The 18,614-nt window shown below is 43.3% G+C and overlaps 1 protein-coding gene across 3 annotated transcripts in view; it reads right to left on the reverse strand.

Annotated features, from left to right (window-relative positions):
• Positions 1-7,274: 7,274 nt before the first annotated feature.
• The window catches only part of SERPINE2 (serpin family E member 2), a 32,345-nt gene continuing 21,005 nt past the window's right edge, over positions 7,275-18,614 (reverse strand). For 2 of the 3 annotated variants that reach the window (XM_039380559.1, XM_039380560.1), the window contains exons 2-9: positions 17,339-17,613; positions 14,647-14,874; positions 13,362-13,559; positions 10,682-10,880; positions 10,459-10,559; positions 9,373-9,459; positions 8,743-8,826; positions 7,275-7,934 (exon numbers count right to left, since the gene is read on the reverse strand). In XM_039380559.1, coding sequence (XP_039236493.1) covers positions 7,897-7,934; positions 8,743-8,826; positions 9,373-9,459; positions 10,459-10,559; positions 10,682-10,880; positions 13,362-13,559; positions 14,647-14,874; positions 17,339-17,594 — 1,191 coding nt within the window. In that variant the 5' untranslated portion in view covers positions 17,595-17,613 and the 3' untranslated portion in view covers positions 7,275-7,896. Of the gene's footprint in view, positions 7,935-8,742; positions 8,827-9,372; positions 9,460-10,458; positions 10,560-10,681; positions 10,881-13,361; positions 13,560-14,646; positions 14,875-16,046; positions 16,167-17,338; positions 17,614-18,614 lie in introns of those variants that run through there. The other variant, XM_027751262.2, reaches the window with a different exon arrangement.

Here is an 18,614-nt window from a genome sequence, read left to right on the forward strand (position 1 = left end):
TTTTGTAGCTAAGAAACCCAGTAAGGGAGATTGGCTAGACAGCAAAGGAAACAGACACAGGAAGAATAGGTCCAGCTTGAAGTTTTTAAGATACTTTTGGTTAAATACACTTTGTTTCACCTCAGCATTTCCCTGTTTCCTTATTTTTTCTCTGTATTTCCAGAGTCCACCTTTCTTCCACCCTTCTTACTTCCTGAGCCCTGCCCACTCCCCATTCGTTCAGTTCATACCTGTGCCATGGTGCTTTGCTTTCTCCAATGTTCCTCTTTTGGTCCAGTTCCTAAACTTAAAACCTGCTTTTTCTCTCCATTTATTCTTCTTTCTCAGCCTATTTTTTCCATCACCACATCTGCACCAGCACCACAATCAAACCCAGCAGCAAGCCAACTCACTCTGCACCACCTCACATCTCCCATGAGGAGACCTCATGTCTCCCATGGTTCTGAAGAGGCTCATCTGTAAGATGAAGGGAAGATATCAGTCCCTGTAACAAGGGACTGACTACATCCACTTCTTCCAGGGTTGTGCAGGCCTTCACCCAGGCTTCACAGGGAGCAGTCACAGGAGGATATATATAGGAAACAGGTCTTTCAAAATAGGTGACTCACTGTGCAGAGCTATCCCAAGAGCCCATCCCAGAGCCTCAGAGGGATGCGGGTGCCTGAATCCTCTTTGAACCTAGGGGAATTAAACAGAAATCTCCTTTTGAGGCTCTCAGTCTCCACACCTACAAACCTTACATTGCTGTACCCTACAGTGTTTTACTGCTCAATACCTGCCCCAGAGCTGAGGTCCAGCACACAGCAGAGCTGCTGGCTCAGCCCACTGCACCCAGGGATGCTGCTGCGTACAAACACTCTTCTGTGGGATCACCTGTAATCATTTACCATTCCTTGTACAAGAACTGCTGTCACCAGAAGCTCCAGGGTTAAATTTCAGATTTTATTGAATGATGTGCTGGTCTATGCTGCCATGAGAACCTGGCCTGAATCCCACTTGTAAGGGGGGACCTGGTGCATGGCAGTCAGGTTTGGTTACCAAGGACAAGAATATTACTCCAGGTCTGGTCTAGCAAATTGGCCCAATTAAGACAACAGGCAAGGACCACATAAGTGAAATACACGGAACAGCTGGATCTAAAAATCCTTCAAACACAATATTTCAGGCCTTGACTATGTTTGCTGTGCTTGCAAACAGCAATACAGCAGTTGGCCCAGTGGACATACCTGCAGTCAGAATTAATAATTCGTGATCCAAGCAGCCACCAAAGGCACCTTGTTGCCCAGTGGTCTATTTTTTTGCTCAGACTTGTACATATCTATTCCTCTGCATTTTAAGCCTGACCTATTTAGCTGCTGCCCATTGTCAGAAGTGAGATTCTGGCTCTCTGCCCAAAGAAGAGAGAGGAAGGCAGTGCTCTCCCTGTACAAAGGCTGCACAGCAGGGACTCCTGCACGGCTCTAGGATGGCATATCCACAGGGAAACGTTTTCAAGAGCAACTATCCAAAAACTTTATTTGATGACTAGTGGTTTTGAACTTTTTTTAACCTTCCTTTCTTATCACATAAGATATTCCCTCCGGCCTCGTCATCTGGTGCTCATCATCCTGCTGACCTTGGCTTGGGAGCGTGGTGGAAACGCATTTTGGCTCGGAGGTACATCCTTCTACCAGCTTTTCCGTGTCCTGGACGGAGTTCCATCTCCCGCGGGAGCAGGGGATGTGAAAACAACTCGTGTTTCCCAGGTCCCGATGCACATCCCGCTCCGAAACTCCAAGGTGAGGGACCAGCCTCTGGACACGGCGCCGTGCGCGCGGCCGGCCGCCAGGGGGCGCTGCCGCAGCGCCGGGATCGGGAATGCGGGACGGGGGGACAACGGGATATGGGGATGTGGGGACATGGGGACGCGGGGATAGAGGAATATGGAGATATGGGGATATAGGGACATGGGGACGCGGGGATAGGGGGATATGGGGATGTAGGGACATGGGGACGCGGGGATAGGGGAATATGGGGACGTAGGGACGTGGGGACAGGGGGATATGGGGATGTAGGGATATGGGGATGCGGGGATAGGGGGATATAGGGACATGGGGATATGGCAATGTAGGGACATGAGGATAGGGGAGTAGGGGGATAAGGAGATGTAGGGACAGGGGGATAGGGGGACAGGGGGACATGGGGATATGAGGAAGGGGGGTTATGGGGATAGAGGGACAGGAGTATGGGCACAGGGGGACGTGGGCATGGGGAACATGAGGATATAGGGATGGGGATATGGGCACAGGGGGACATAGAGACAGGGGGATATGGGGACAAGGAGGGTATGAGGATACAGGGATGAGGAACATAGGGATAGAGGGATATGGGGACAGTGGGAACCTCCTGCTGAAACACTGCCTCCTGGAGAGGCCAGCAGGGCAGGAAAGGCACCTGTTCAACCCCTCTACTTGACCCCAGTGCTTAGAGGACACCCATCAGAGCTCCCAATAGAAAAAATGTAACAGAAAAAAAACCCAAAACAGGACTGGTCAAATTCCATCATTCCCCTTCAGAATGGTTTTATCAGGGAGTTCTTTGGTTGGTGGGTTTTTTTGTTGTTGGTTTTGGTGGGGGGTTTTTTAAGTCCAAGGCAGAGCATTGAAGGTGGCACTGCTTCTCAGAGGGGCACACATGGCCCCAGCCCCCCGAAGCCCAGTGGTGCCTGCTGGGGAGAGCTGGGAGCCAGGAGTTCAGGGGCAGTGTGCAAGAAGGGCCAGAGGTGATGCAAGGCTGTGCTTCCTGCCAGCGAGGCCTGGAGCAGAACAATAGCAGTGTCCTCACCACAACCATTTCAGGAAGGTGGAAGAGCCCAGGATGGTCAGATACAGCAAAAGATACAGCCCTGCCTTCTCCCCTCTCCACCACCTGTTCTGATCCCAAACCAGCCAATGCAAATTAGTCTGGAAGTGAAACAAATGGTGCCTGTGAACCAAGGAGACATACCCAGCCCTTCTGTCTAGGGCAGGGTGGCTCACAGCCAGAGTAATTAACTGATGGCCACAGGCTCCAGGTGCTCAGTGCCCCAAAGAAAATTCATCTGATTCACTCCCTCTATTGCACAAATGCCCTTCAGGAGCTGATACACTTAATTACAGGGAACATGGTGCATTAGGAGCCCAGATCCAGTATTCAAGGGAAATGCCATAAGCTTAGCAGCCAGAAAAGGCTTGGGGATGCTAATCCTTGGGTCAGGGTTGATTGTGCATTGGCAGTATGGTGGAATGGAAATGACACAATGGTAATGCATAATGCATGCTACATGCACTCCAGACAGGGTCCAACCTTCCAGACTGTAACAGCTATCATCAACATGGCCTTGAAAGCAAAAATTAACAACCCTGGTAATTCCAGCATGAGCTGAAGGACAGAGAGGACTGAAGGCAGCACAGCACTGAGGGGGTTGCCCCTGCTGTGAGGACAGGTGGATGTGGCAGCATCTACCCAACATGACTCCATCCTTACCACAGAAAATTGTCATTGAGTAAGTGAACAGTGCCCACCTGGCCCTAGCTGCAGGCCCAGCAATCCGACGGCAAGGAGAGCTGCAGTTTGTCACCAGCACCATCCTCTTGGGGAGGAGGGCAACTGCATCACCCCCTGCAACTTCTACCTTTAGGGTCCTCTCGTGCTTTTAAGAGGTACTTGTGTCCTTCTGGGTGTCACATCCGACATAGACTCCTGGCACCACAGTAATAATGGAAATTATTAGTGTTAGACAAGTTTCAACCACTGCATTACTACTAAATACATGCAGTTAAACTCCATTGGTGGGGCTAAGCTAAAGGGCTTTTACTTTCTTTGAAGCACAAGGGAGAGTTTATAAAATGTTGCTTACAAAAGAGGTATTTCAATTTCTCTTTTTCATCTTTATTAACTCTCACTGCTGCTGGGAAGCAATGCAGCCATGTTTTTAATGGAGAGGCTGCAGTCAGAAGAGGGCTGCCAGCAGGGAATGTGCTGTGATGCCAAGGGGTGCACAGCAGTTATCCCTTTACATGGGCTGAGGAACTGGCCCTTCCCTACACTTTCCATTCTGTCCAGCAAACAAGATTTGAAAACAAAGTCTTAATGAAATGTGGAAGTTGTAAAAGAAAAACAGCTTTTTAGAGCTCTCTCAAGTTAGGAAAACAAAGTTGAGACACAGTTTGGCAGATTAATAGCCTGCTATTTTACCTGTTAATTACTTCATGACTAACTACTTTCTTTATTACAGATCTGGCTTAGGAAACTTATGGCAAGTTTTACCAAACTTTTTCTCCCTACTCACTTTCTAGGCTAAAGCAATTGTAACCACAAGCATTTTTCACAATCAGTCCTTGCCTAGGGTTTCAGCCTCTCATTGCTGAAGAGCTAAGTCTCTCCAAGCTTTCCACCTCAGAAGTTTACAAAGGATGTATTACCTCTGGTTTTAAAGACTGAGAAACTGAGGCACCCATAGAGAGAGTAGCCAGGAACAGCAGATAATGCAATCATCTGGGCAGCAATTCTGCAACTCCTGCCTGAAGTAACCAATCCATTATTAAGTTTTACGCATTCAGTGTCATGGTCTCTGTTCTTCTACAAGGATGGTTCCTCCCTAGCCCTCCTACCCTCAAAGCAGGGTGCAGGGCTGCTGCATCACAGGGCTCAGGGGCTCAAAAGCACCCTGGCTTTGCCAGGAAGACAAAGTTCAACTGTGAAGCAGTTGGGAGTAAAGAAGGAGTAGACTGAAGCAGAACCAAGCAACATGAGCATTCACCTTAGGCTGGATACTCCTAGAGACAAAGATGACGTTAAAAAAAATTAACATACAACCTCTGCTGATTGCAATCAGATTCCCCAAAGCCTTTCAAGAGCAGCTGACAGACTGCTGCAGTAAGGGTTAATAAGACTACAGTAAGCACGTCCCTAATGTTAAAAACACCCCACTAACTTTAGTTACTTTGACAAGCAGGACTGGAAATTTGATATTAATCAACTCCCAGGACAGAAGAGCACAGACACTATTTTTACAGCACTACCAAAAAGGAAGTTTTTAGCAGCTAATCGAACCCCCATCTTCTAAGACTCTTAATTCACTTCCTTTTATCCTGATCTCCCTTACCCAGTTTATAGGCAAATACTACCACCATTTGTTAAGCTTTTCTTTCCCAGCAATGAGGGGTAAAAAAAAAAAAAAAAAGTACTGCCTTACAGCAGCAGAGCTGAAAACCCCTTTTTCTGCACAGTGACTTACTTCACCCTTGTACCACAGAACCTTGAAGCTCACAAGTAGCTGCTACATGTGACATTCCCAGTCAGTTTGCTCAGAGCTCAGCCTGGGCAGGTACTCCTGGCCCCATCAGGCTCAACAAGCCTGTTCACCTTTGCCAAGTCACCCTCTTCACTGTCCACTTTTGGCCTGACCAGGGCAAAAAGAAAATACCCACAGTTACTCGTTGTTCAGTGCCCTAAAGCAATCATGTTATTTTGCAAATTATTTCAGGGCTAAGAGAAGGGACCGACAGTTGTTTACACAGAAACTGTGCTAAGGCAAACTTGAAAGCTTATGTCACTGCATTTTTTTCTTACCCAAACCTAATCCCAAGCCCACTTGCTGCCCAGATCACACACTGCTGCTGTGTGCAAGTCCTGTGGGAGTCCAGTTTGAGTGCCAACCCTGTAATATTTGAATTCTTACCACAAACGTTAAATAGAAGCAACTGGAAAATTCTCATACTGCAATTTTATTTTGATACCAAAATAGCAGCTGTTACTCTGAAATACAATCCCACACTGCTCCAGAGCCCAAAGATGATGCCTTGTACCCCAGTAGTCACTTCTCACACACATCATGGTTTCTCAAGTCTAGCTCAGGTGGTCCTGGCTATGTAGTTTCTGTGATGCAACATTTCTCTATTTTTGCAGGAGGAACCATACCCAAACTAGATTCAAGACAAACCAATGCAAGTGTCACTGTAATTGTACACAACCCAGTAATAATTCTGTTAGTACTTGTGCTCCTTACCTGCATGAGATGCAAGGAATTGAGGACAAGTCTGGCCAGGTTAGCCAGGAGAGCTCTCCTGCTCAGCATCAGAATCTTGAGTTACATTACTCACATACTTACTTTTTTGGTTGTTTTGTGTGGGGGGTTTTTCTGTCTTTTTTTTTTCCTTCCCCACCTGCATGGCTCACTTTCTCTTCAAAAAGATAGGAAGATAACCAGGTCACGCTAGTTCCTCCATGCACCTCTCAGTTGAGTACAGGAGACCCAGCCCTCAGCCTGCAGCAGGAGCACTCCTTTCGCAGCTTAAGAGGATTTGGTGGTAGGCAGCTAGTACAACCCATAAAAAAAGACAGCTCAACAGATTTATTCATCTTGACAACTGCAGTGCTCAACTCAAGCAGGAAATGAGAGGCCAGCAGCTTGGCCCAATATCTGGCAGCATATTATGAGCTCTCCTCCCAGGTTTTGTACTGGGTTAGGATTGGCCATGCACAACACATTCAGGTATTTTCAGCTGGAAGCCTTTTCTCTTCATCTTGTATTCTTACCTGACAAAGAGGCTCAGTGCTCATTCACCCTCCAGCTTATGGATACATGCAACAGTCATCTACTCACACTAGGGCTGAGTGCAGGAATTTCTCCCCCAGACCAGCAGCAGCCAGGCTGCTCTCCCTGCTAGTGTGCCCTTAAGAGGAGCAGCTAACATCAAAGATTTACCTTACCCACCCAAATCCCTCGGTTGCCACAGGAGCAGTACAACATGCTTTCAAACAAAGAACATCTGTGACAAGCCAAAGGGATTTACTGCTCATCTTCTGAGGAGTTTTACACTCAGGAGAGTCCTGCAAGGGGCACAGAGAGATGCCAATGAGCATGTAACCTACACCATAGGGAACAGGAGGAAAGGTCCCAGAGGTGCACTGAGATGCCCTCACAGGGCAGTTTTTAGTAGTAACTTGGGCACAAGCAAATAGAGTTTGGTCTTCAGATACTAAACTTATGGATAATTCATCCACAGCAGAATGACTTCAACAAAAAAATGTAATCAGCAGCATGGACTAAAAATAAACAAAAACCCCAAAAAAACCCCAAACAACAACAAAAAAAACCCCCAAACCACTCCCCCCCACACACACACACACACCAAAAAGGTCTCACAAAACCACTCACTCTCCTTTCACCTTCCTTAGAAGTAAGTCTCAAAGAAGTAGTTCACAGGGCTCTGGAGCCAAATATCTACCAGAACATCCATGATCCACAACACTGACTGTTCATAATGCACTTTTATTTTTTCCTTTGTACAAAAACAAATATAAAATTTAAATCCAATAGAAAGTGTATACTAGCAATGACAAGTTTACATTACAATAAGACAGGACAATGCGATGTGTATTGAACACCACACTAGTTTTAGAACTCTCAGTGATACATGCACTATATAAAAACTGCTAGAACTTTTATTCTATTTCTACCAAGAATATCCAGGTACCAAGAACCAAAAGTAGTCTTGATAGGTGGTATCTACAAAATTAGACCTTTTCCACACACAAGAAAAAACCAACATTAATAGAAACGTTTATCATTCTTTGTTAAAATCCTCTCACAAAAAGCCATACATAAAATTCTTAGTAGATACAGAAAAAGCTCAAAAGCTGTTAGCATAGGTAACCATTCAGTAGTTTAGGGAATCTTTTAGACATTTTGAAGAGATACTGTAGTTTTCAATCTGTATTTTTCCCCACAAAGCCAGAACTATGTCGACTCCTGTTTCAAAACCTAGTCAGTGGTTAAAACTAGCTCTTGAGTGAAGTCAAAGAGTAGTGTACAAAATATTTAACAGAACAGGGGTGTGCCTGTTTACTTCTCGAAGAAAGTCTTTTCCACATTCAAGGTTTGTTTATTTGTCCCATAAACAAGATTGTACCTGAGGGATGAAACAAAAACAAGGATTACCATAGTCTGTAAGTAGAGATTTTTCCATAAAAGCATGAAGTTCACAGAGCACAGCCAAGCCACCTCGTCAGTCTTGTCTAGCCTCCCTCAAGTTTGTGAGCCCAGAGAAGTGTATGTTTGGATAGGTGGCCAGCTCATATTTCTGGAGACACAGTTCTGTTGATGCTCTGTGGAGCCTGGGGATGGGGACTGTTGCCAGGAGCCTGCTCTTCCCCCAATGCTTGGCAGTGCATTTGTTCCCTGCTAACTAACATATCTATCATACATGTCACTGCAAGAAGCAGACAAGTTATTCTAAGTAAATGGGGCAACTCCGCTCTAGGAGAATCAGCCCACAGTGCAGAGAAGCCACAACCACTATATTTGAACACTGACTTTGGTTCAGAGCAGGCTGGAGCAACACCCTAGATCTCTGAAGCCCCTATCATGCCTCTGCCCTGAATAGCTGACTGTCCATCAGAAAGCTGGGCCCTATTCACCAATTCACTATCAGTAGGAGTTGTTTCCTCTGCCCTCAGAGGAACTCTGACTATTAAAGAGTCTTCTTTTTGTACCCATAAACCTGCTATGCTTATTTCTGTTAACTTTGCAGCCAGTATGTATTTTTCACCATGTTCTGAGTTGTATTCCCAATAAAATAATCTAATATTAAAGGCATAAAAATATACTTGCAGGATTTTTTTAAAAATAGTTATTCAGTAGCTCCAGACTTCTTTTGTCACTATTACATAACTGACACTCAACTGCTAAGCCAAAAAGTACCTACAAATGCTGCTTACCTGTGGGATTGTGCCGGATGAAAAATACAAACGGTCTGTCTACTATGAACCATGGAGGAGATGACCTGGCTATTAAAATTGCAGCTTGCAGGAAAGATAAGACTCAGAGTGAGACAAATCAAGCATGACAACACATGATATACTCTATCAGTTTCCTAATGTGTGTGTATATATATATATATGTGTGTGTGGGTACACATATAGGTTTTCACAGGTGCAGACAAATGCCTAAGACCTACCAACTCAGACATTTAAAGCCACATAGGTCATATGATATTCTTACAGGATGCATATTAAAAAGACAATACAAGACCCACAGAAAGCTGGAACTCTTGGGCTGTCACCCAAAGCATGTAATAGCTCAGTCCTCTTTGCCAGCTGGATAGCCAGAACATTTTATGAGTGGTCAGAGCTATTAGAAGACACTTCTCTAGAAGTAAGCCTGTTAGCATTTCTTACAGTGATCAACATGGGAAAATTGGGGTTTTCCTGAAATATTACATAAAACCCATCAACTGATCTAAGTCAGATTATTCCTGCAATGGTCTCTGAGTGGACTATCTTTGCTTAGTGCTATAGCCTTATAATGGAGTTTTCCCAAGTCTGACAGTTATCAGTGCAGTTGCTTACTTGTTGCTGCAGAAGCTTTGGTTCCATCTTCACTAACTTCAATTTTTGTCTTTTGCAGAACATTAGATACATGAAGACCTTCTGTTCCTGAAAAAGCCATGGAGAACAGTACTTTCAGTAAAACTACTTGAAAGAGTCCTGAAGTACCTTGTAGCTAGCAGCTATGCCAGCATGGCTCAGAATAATAAAAGCTGCTAAAATCCTGAAGCTGCAGGGAAGAACACTGCTGGTAACATCTTTGAATACAGTCACTGAGTAACTGGAAAACAGGGAATAACCTATCTTACTCCCCTCCCTCCCCATTTAACTAGGTTTTCTGATTTGATGGTTTAAGAAGTGTTCACTTAAGTGTTCACTTTCATTTATAGTTTTAATTAAAAAAAAAAAACTGAAAAAATATGCTTCCTGAATTTAAGACACTTATCTCAAAGTCAGGGAGGGAGAAAAAGCACTTAGCAACACACCTTGCTTTCAATCAAACACAGGAATTTGTTTTCAAATTAAGCCAGCACAAGGCAGGCTTTTTTGTTAGATCATTATGGAGAAGTTTAATAAAAGCAGAGAAGAAAAACATAATGACATTTTACAGCCATGAGTTCAGAAGTGTCTATATTCCATTTTCAGATACTAATATTTACAGCTCTGGGTCAGTCCAGTCCCTTAAAGTGTGAATGTAATCCTTGAGCTTTCCTACAGAGCTCAAGAAAAAGTCATTAAACACATACTTCAGGGAAAGTTACATATTGTAGTTGCAGTATTTGCCACAGTCTAAGGTACAGTATTGTTATAAGTCTTGCCACAGATTTTAGACAATGCTTGAGACCCCCAGGCTGTATTATCAAATCTTAAACTGACCACCATGATTTACTGCTGTAATGCAAGACAAGGGAAAAAAAGAGCTACTGCAACGTTCAACAGAAGCAAACAGTCATGCCCGGCTGGCTACAACATAACACCCAGCTCCAGTGTCATAGTAACGCAGCCAAGATAAAGCAGACAAAACTGGATTGGTAAAGCGGCACTTTATTCAGTGCTAGGAACTATGAAGGACCACCATGAATTAAAACAAACAAAAACCCCCCTTACTTGTTATTTTTGCAAAGTTTGCCTTCGACTGGTCAAACATATCTGTAATACCGAGTGCTTGCAAAGGGTCCTTTAGGTCTGTTTCTGCTTCTGCTGTAAATCTAGTAGGAACAAAAAGAGGTAAAAATGAATGCATCAGGAAAGTCACCCTGTATCAGACGAGATATACATAAATAACCCCTGAAAACACTCTGAAGGAGAAACAGATTACATCAGTACTTACTTTGGTAAAATAACCTGCACTCTTTTTGCTACCATGGTTGTCATCCAGCTTCCTATTGTTTTTGTGCTGATGTGGGGAATGATAGCAGAGAGTGGCGTTGTGCTTTCAGTAGGCAATGCAATCAACATGCTTATCATTTCACCATGGTATGGCAGCTCAATGATGTTGTACCACAGCTCATTTGGAGTACTTGTAGTACCTAAAAAAAAAAAAAAACCCAAAAAAACAATTCTAGTGAGCCATAACCTACAGCCTTAAGTGTCCATCTTACCTTTAGATACCTACAGCTGTAAGAGTTTGTTAGGAAAGTTTTGCCCACATCTTAAAACTGACTCTAGAGTCACAGGCTTCCTACTAGGCAACTCTTCAAAAGGCATGGGCTCTGGAGAGATGCTAGCTTTACATGAAGCACAGACAGGATGACACCAAGGAGCAAATACTCATTTAATGTACATCCTGTGTCCCAGACAAACCTCATCAGCCCAGAGCAGCAAGCAAGCTACGTTAGAAGTGACAAAGTCTGCAAAGCAGCTGCATCTCTACTTCAGATCTCAACTGTACCAGAACCAACTGCACACTGAGAAACAAAAAGCAAGGAAAAGCATCTTTCCAACTTGAAGAGATCTTGTAGATAAGCTTTTTTCTCCAAGAGTTATTGCAAGAGCTCCTAGTTCCTGTCTGAAGTAGTCTGTGGCATTTACTTAATCTTCTTGCTGAATAAGGATCTGATTAGGAAGCAGTCTTAAGCCTTTCAAGATAGTGGAAATCAGCCACTTAGAGGCAGTGTACGATGCCAATTAGATGAGAAGGAGTGAGATAGCAACACCTCCAAGTTACAGCAAGTGTCAGGAAGACTGTCTTTGAGCAACCCTCTCCTCTTCCAAGTTCCCTTTAGTTACTGTGGGATTTCTGGCATGTGGCTGGGAAGCAAATGCTTTTTATAGTAGTTTCAAGTGAAAACTTGTCAGTTTAACTACAGACAGGATTTCAGGCAAAGTTTTTGGATAGCGGCAAGATCTTATTATCTTTCCCCTTTCTTCATCTAAACTTACACTTATCAGCCCAAGCCGAAAAATCAACAGCTTCATTACTAATTAAATCTTATTGCCAGGGCCACGCAACGTGCCTTGACTGAGTTCACATTGCTACAAAACCAGCAGTATCACACTTTTGCAGGAATAGCGTCATGCTTGGCAGTTTCATTATTTCCTTTTATTATGGCAGTGGTTCTCAAACTAGAGCCTACAGACCAAAACACTGGCTGCATAATTCAGCTACAGGACAGTAACACAAGGTGAACTGTCCCAACAGGTAAGCACTGCTTTCCTGATCTGCTACACACTGCTATCATTACTGAGGCATCCCCAAAGGAGGGGAAGCTCAGCTTCAGTCCGCTCATGGGATTGAAGATGCTTAACAAATTTAAACTTTTAAAGATCCCTTTGCAAGCATAGATAAAACAGAAGCCCTGTGTGAGGAAATCCAGAGATTCACAAACTAAAGTGAGTCCTAACTCAGCAGTATTTCTTTTGTTCCTTTCTAGCCTTAATAGCTTTTCTAGCTTAAACATAATGGAGACTTTAACCAGCATCAGAAGTCAAAAGCCTTCAGAATAATAGTCTTGCTAAACCCCATCTTAAGTTATGAACTTCTTTGAAACTCCACAGATTAGTACATACTGCAGGAGGCTTCCCCACCTCCTCCAACTCACACTTTCAGCAGTCACCTAAAGTACTGCATTACATCTGCTCTAACATATAGGTTTGGGACAGAAAGTCACAGCTGTTTACTTTAACATAAATTACTAATATTATTAGGTGAGCACTACTGACAGTAAGACTAAGCATTTAAAAAAAGCACAGTGGGTCTTGCTTTTTGGATTTATAGCAAGAAAGCTGTACTCTCCGACTTATTCCTCAGATTGTATTTAGCACACAAGGAAGCAAGTTCCAAGTAGCACTTCTTGGAAGGATGCAACAGAAGTTTTTATCAGAGTATCAATCTTACTTTGACCATTAAAATCCCCACAGGGCTGCAACACTGCAGCTCTGAAGTTCATTGTCAGTCACATCAAGCTGCTTATGTCAGCTCTGAGAATCTCTGAAGGAAGTCTGGCTGAACCTGCTGAACTTCTTTTCACTTGTGACTCAATCAGAAGAGCTGTTTCACACCTTGAGAGATACAGCCAACATACTAACCCCTTGCTCTTCTGGCTCTCACAGGACTAGGGACTGTGCAACTTCCATTTCTTTATATGCAGTAAAATATAGATTGATTCTACTCCAATCTTCTTTCATACACAGCTCATCACCAGGTAAACCTCTACATTCTGTCTGTTGCAGCTTTTCCTTTTCTCACTCCTTAGGAATCTGTACCTTTTTTTTTTCCTTACAGCAAAGTTTAAGTAACATGCAAATTTCTCAATTTGGGTACTTCAGATTTTCCATTTGGAAGGCAAGAGGATTTGACAGAATATTCAACCTTAAGCAACTGCTAAGTACCTTGCAGGGCAAGCTTACCCATACCCCAGCAGCACAGACACTTCTTCTAACACAAGCTGCCTGCATCAGCTGCAACAAGCAGCACTATTTAACACCACATGTCCAGAAAACTCTTGTTTCAGTTTGAAAAAGCTGAGTTTACAACCATTGTCCATGGTAGTGGGAGTCGCTGAGCTTACCACAGCGGAAGATCGACAACTGGGACAGCATAGGAACTTGGTAGGTCTTCCCATCAGCTCCATAAAATGGACGTTTCTTTGTATTTTCAGGTCGGAATCGCGATTTCCATAAGCCCTTGAAATACACAGCATTTACTAGAACCAGTCTGGTCAAACTGCCTTCAATATCATCTGGAGCTACAACCTGATCGATCATACCTAGAAGAAATAAAGGAAGTCTTAAGTATTTGCTGTCATAACGCTGCCAACTGTTCATGAGGAATGTGAAGCACACGTTAGTTTAGACCTCTTGATCTGTGAGTGTGCCAGCTCTTCACAGGGCAATACATTCACAATTCAGAAAGCCAATGGTATTCTTTGTCAAAAAGTAAGCCTTTGGGATAACTAGAATTCAAACACATCTTACTAATTGATAGTCTGATGTTATAACAACTAACAAGGCCTTACCCTTTCCAGCATGTGAACAGATCTAAGACTGTTACAGTGGTAATAGTTTCAGCTGAAACACCTCCCCATTCACACGCTGCTTGCAACATTGCTATGCAAAACTGGTGATGTGGTTGAGAAAGAATTTGACAGCCTCCTTTCACACATACCACATCCAACATCATTAACACACTCCTCACATCCAGGAGGCACTGGTTTTAACTCCAAGAGGTACCAAACCAGGTAGTTCACCTAGATTGGGAAATGTTGCAAAACGTGATCTTTGGCTTTAGCACATGTAATCTTGACAACTAGATGCCAAAAGGTTTGAATCACGAGGAGTTCTGTCAAGGCAGAAGTCCTCCACTAAATCTGAGTCATAAGAACAGGGTCATATTTTACAAGAGTTCAGGGCAGTCAGAGCAAAAGCTGAACTGCCCTACATCTTTCTGTAAGTCTGATTTACTGAGTAAAACATCTGACTTGCCTGAAAGTATCTTTTATGTTTGAGAAAGCACAGCTGAAAGAGAAAGCATGCTCCAAACTCTGCTTGCATTTCTCACCAGTTGTATGAATGTAAAGTAAAGCAGAAGCTCCTCTGATCCCATGGGCAGATGGACACAGGCACACACACTGCACACATCCCTTCCAGGCCATCACATAGGTTCATCTGCTGGGGCAGCGAGATGCTGATTCCTGGCCCACCAGCTCTAAAATACCACAGTAATGCCAGCTAAAAGATGGTTTTAGCTGCAGGGCAGAGCCTTCTCCACCTCCCCATCTTTCCCCAGTATTTCCATTTGAATCTGAGGTCTCAGATACCACCCTGCCACACACAGAGGCACTCACCAATACTCACCCCTTGTTTCATTTTTCACCCACTGGTTGATGGAATCACACGCTGCATTTGGGTCCTCAAAGTCCACACTCTTGACACTGCACTGAAACACCTCTTTGTTCCTTGTAACAAAAGGCACTTCCATTTTAAAGCCACTCTTTGCAAACACTGCATTAGCAATTGTTACAATGTCTTTATTCTTTTTTGAGACTATGAGCCTGTTTATCTTCTTTAAGGCTTTACCAACTCCTAGTTGGAAAGAACAGCAAGTTTAATTTAGAATAAGATTGATGAACAGTTACTTTATATGCAAACTATTAATGACATGAAAGGTAAGACATTAAGTGCTGGACTAGAAAAGGAGATCATAGCAGGCATTCTCAGAGGACTTCCAAAACAACCATTTCTGATCTCTCATCTGAAGATTGCTACTATTTCCCAGCAAAAACATGACCTCTGCTGTGATTCCTGCTGCCCCTCTAGGTGTCTGCTCAGAATGCAACAGACAGTGCTGGGGATAACACTGAGGTTCAAGTCTTACTGTGGAGCTACTAACCACACTCTTCCACAGAACAGACTGTTCCAAAACACATTTCATATCATATAAGCCCAGATAACTTGTCAGTTCTGCGACGGTGACAAAGAAAGTCGAGGGGTCAGGCTGCTCAGTCAGAGCTCTGCAGGATTTGCACAACAAGTGGTTCTGAACTGCAGAGTGTAAAGCAAAAATTGTTTTTGACGTACTTCCTTTCCGTTTATTCTAGAATAAAGTAAACTGTCAAGATTTCTTTAATAAACTGCAAGTCAAGTCTTGGTTTCCCTCAAGACTAGGTCCCAGCCTAAATCAGCTACAAGCAGGAATCAATCCCTTAACACATGAGCTTGTCTCTAAAAAAAGGAAAAAGGGAAAGTAGCAGATTCTGGTGTTACAGTCAAGATCCTCAGGACCTGAAAGCAGATTGTATCAAGTGCTTGCTAGCTCCTTCACTGTGTGTGAGAGAAGGCATATGGCACCACAGAAGAACTGCTATGTTCACCATACCCAGTTCTCCCCAGTGTTATGGCTTATGAAGGAGTGCTTGTCTACACAGGGAAGCTCTTGCCAGGCAAGCAACTTCATGTTCAACCATTATATTGAACAGAATCCTTGGGTGGCTGTTTTTCAGAGTTATTAATGAGTTCCCTCTGTTTCCCAATACAACTTGGGCAGAAACATTTCCAGACTACTTCCTGATGTAGACAAACTTAAGAGATATGAAGTGAATAAATTAGTTCAGAGTTATTCTCTTAGCTGCATACAAGAAAAAAGCCTCAGATGGCTTTGCTGTTTCATGTATCATGAATGCTTTAACAGTACAGTTGTATGAATTTCTAAATGTTCACTCTCCAATACTATGGGTAAATTCTTTTGGAGAACATACCATAACAGAGGTTCTCAAACTGTATTCTGTGGACCACTGGTGGTCCACGGATCACTTGCTGATGGTCCGGGGAGAGCTGTCTGGTCTCATGATGCTGGCTCTCCTCTTTGCTTCCAGCTGCTAAATTGCATTAAAAGACAGCTAAAGACAAATTAAATACTTTTCAACTATTACCTTTCCAAAGAAGCAGTTGCTGCAGTTGCCAAAGAACTGCAAGGCAGTCATGAACAAGAGCAGAGGAAATCTGTGCAATGAGATAGCTATCTCCCCATCCCATAACAAGTCTCTAACAAGGTACTGGCTACCTTCTAAAGTGTTTGAGAACCTCTGTGTCTCACGGCATTAGGACCGTGGGCCAAATAAAACAAGTTGATATAATGCTTGAAAATTTTTCAAAGTACTTCTACTTTGAGCATTCAAATGTTCCTAAAGTTGACCATCCAATGAAGAGATTTCAATCTACATCATTTCGATCTTAAACTGTCAAATAATTTTGCTGTACTTTAAACCCAGGACCAAAACAGCAAAGCAAATGAAGACAGAACAGCATGTCGTATGACAATACTGCTCAAGATTTAAATGTGCACTTACCTCTTAGAGGGTTTCCTATTCTTGGAAGTAAGGGAGAATGCTGGCACTAAAACGTTAAGTCTTGCTGGCAAACACTCACAGAAATAGCGTGCAAATTAAAGCAGTAACAACCTTCAGGCCACACACTCTCAAGGGGCAGACATTGGCAGAGAACACAAACACAGATGCATGCAGTGTCAGGCACAGAGGCAAGCAGAAATGGCTGAAGAGGGCACTACAAGATACAGGGATCCTGACAGTAGAAACACGTGAAAAAAGCTGAAGAGCAAAGTGAAAGTATCAATAGTATGGTTAGTTTGCATTGCTTTCAGTATGGTGCCAATAAATATTCTCTTGCCCCCTTATCTAAGGAGTGGCACATTAAAGGCTGTTCAGTACAGCCTGAAATGGGGTACTGCAGCCTTCCTGCACGGTGCTGGCACTGGACCACCTCCCACATTGCTCTGAAAAATCAATTTTGCAAGGACAAAGGCAGTTCTAGCTGGGGCCCTGAAGTCATTAACCAAGCTGCTTATAAGCCAGTTGGAGTATATGTATATGTCCATACTCAAACTGCCAATTAGCTTCAAGTCTGTCCATTTTGTGCTTTGGTAAACACAGTTAATTGGTGCATGATGCAATCTACCACACTTGGAAAGCCATCTCATACAGCATGAAGAGTCTGACATAACACACCCAAAACCACCTTAGGAACCACTGACCATTTACACTGTATCTCATCATAGTTGTCAGCTGCTTCTTGGTCTTGCCATCAGCTCCCAATTGCAACACCCCCAGGACTGACGCAATCCCATGAGGAGAAACAACAACATTGTCCTGAGGCTTCGCTTTCACTATTTGATTGAAGACCTGGATTCCAACATCAGAGCTAAGCTCCTCCAGAGGATAAAAACTGAACTGGGAACATACAGACATTAAAGTCCCAAGAACAAAGAGGAGGGAGAAGTGCCAGTTCATGATTCCTAGTTGGAGATACCTGTAAGAAAACAAGAGGGGAAAGTTAAGTCAGTTTTCACAACTACAGTATTTTTATTTTTAACGTAAATTCTTATTTACCTAAAGACCAGGCAAGTCTTGCACATGTGCCACACACCATTCACAGAGCTCTGGCAGTGAGGCTCACACTTGCATTTTACTTACCACTACTGGTATTTTAGGCCTAGGGGTTTCCAGATGCAGAGATAATCATGAAGTGGGGCTAAATATCACTGCCTACGTAACAGGGCAAAAGCCACCAAACTGGGAGATTACCTCCCACCACACACAAGTTGTTAGTTTTGTGTTTCAATAAAATGAGCCTTGGCATTCTATTTAGACTGCCCTTTAGGGTAAGTTAGTGGTAAGAAGTGATGTGGTACAGTCCTCACCCACTAAGATGTGATGCACAGTACACTTTATAGATCATTTTCCGCAGTGAACAAAAGCATGTGTGCATATGCAAACAGACCTTCTGTCGTGGGAATTTACACCTGCCTAGAACAATAAGAGTTAGCTGCATAATTGGCGTTCTCCATAATGGGAATGTAGAGGAAAACTTTTAGATTTTAAAATGCAAAGTTTAGTTTGGATTTCAACCTGCAATTTTCCATTTAATAAAATACAGGACCTAATGAGTACAGAGTGAAGTTAACATTCAAAACAGGTCTATCTGCAGGTCTAACACCTGACAGAATTCAGTATCAGGACACCCGTGATCTCCTAGGAAATGAAGCACAAGCAGCAGCAAGTTTGTTCAAGACCTCTCAGCAACTGATTATAGAGAACCAAGCCCAAATCTTAAACACTGTACTGTAACTACTACACTGTATTTCCTACTCAGGAAACTGTAGTCAACCTCTTTTTTGCTAGGGCGAACAGGTACTTAGAGAAACAGTCATGCAATAATGTTCAGTTTCATTAAATTATGTTCCCTGCTCACCACATTTTTAAGACATTTCAGTTGCACAGTTAACAGCCCTGACTTCTATTTTCAGACCA

Source organism: Pipra filicauda, unplaced genomic scaffold (assembly GCF_003945595.2).
Source record: "Pipra filicauda isolate LSUMZ 115617 unplaced genomic scaffold, ASM394559v2 scaffold199_size1391877_pilon, whole genome shotgun sequence".
NCBI classification, from domain to species: domain Eukaryota; kingdom Metazoa; phylum Chordata; class Aves; order Passeriformes; family Pipridae; genus Pipra; species Pipra filicauda.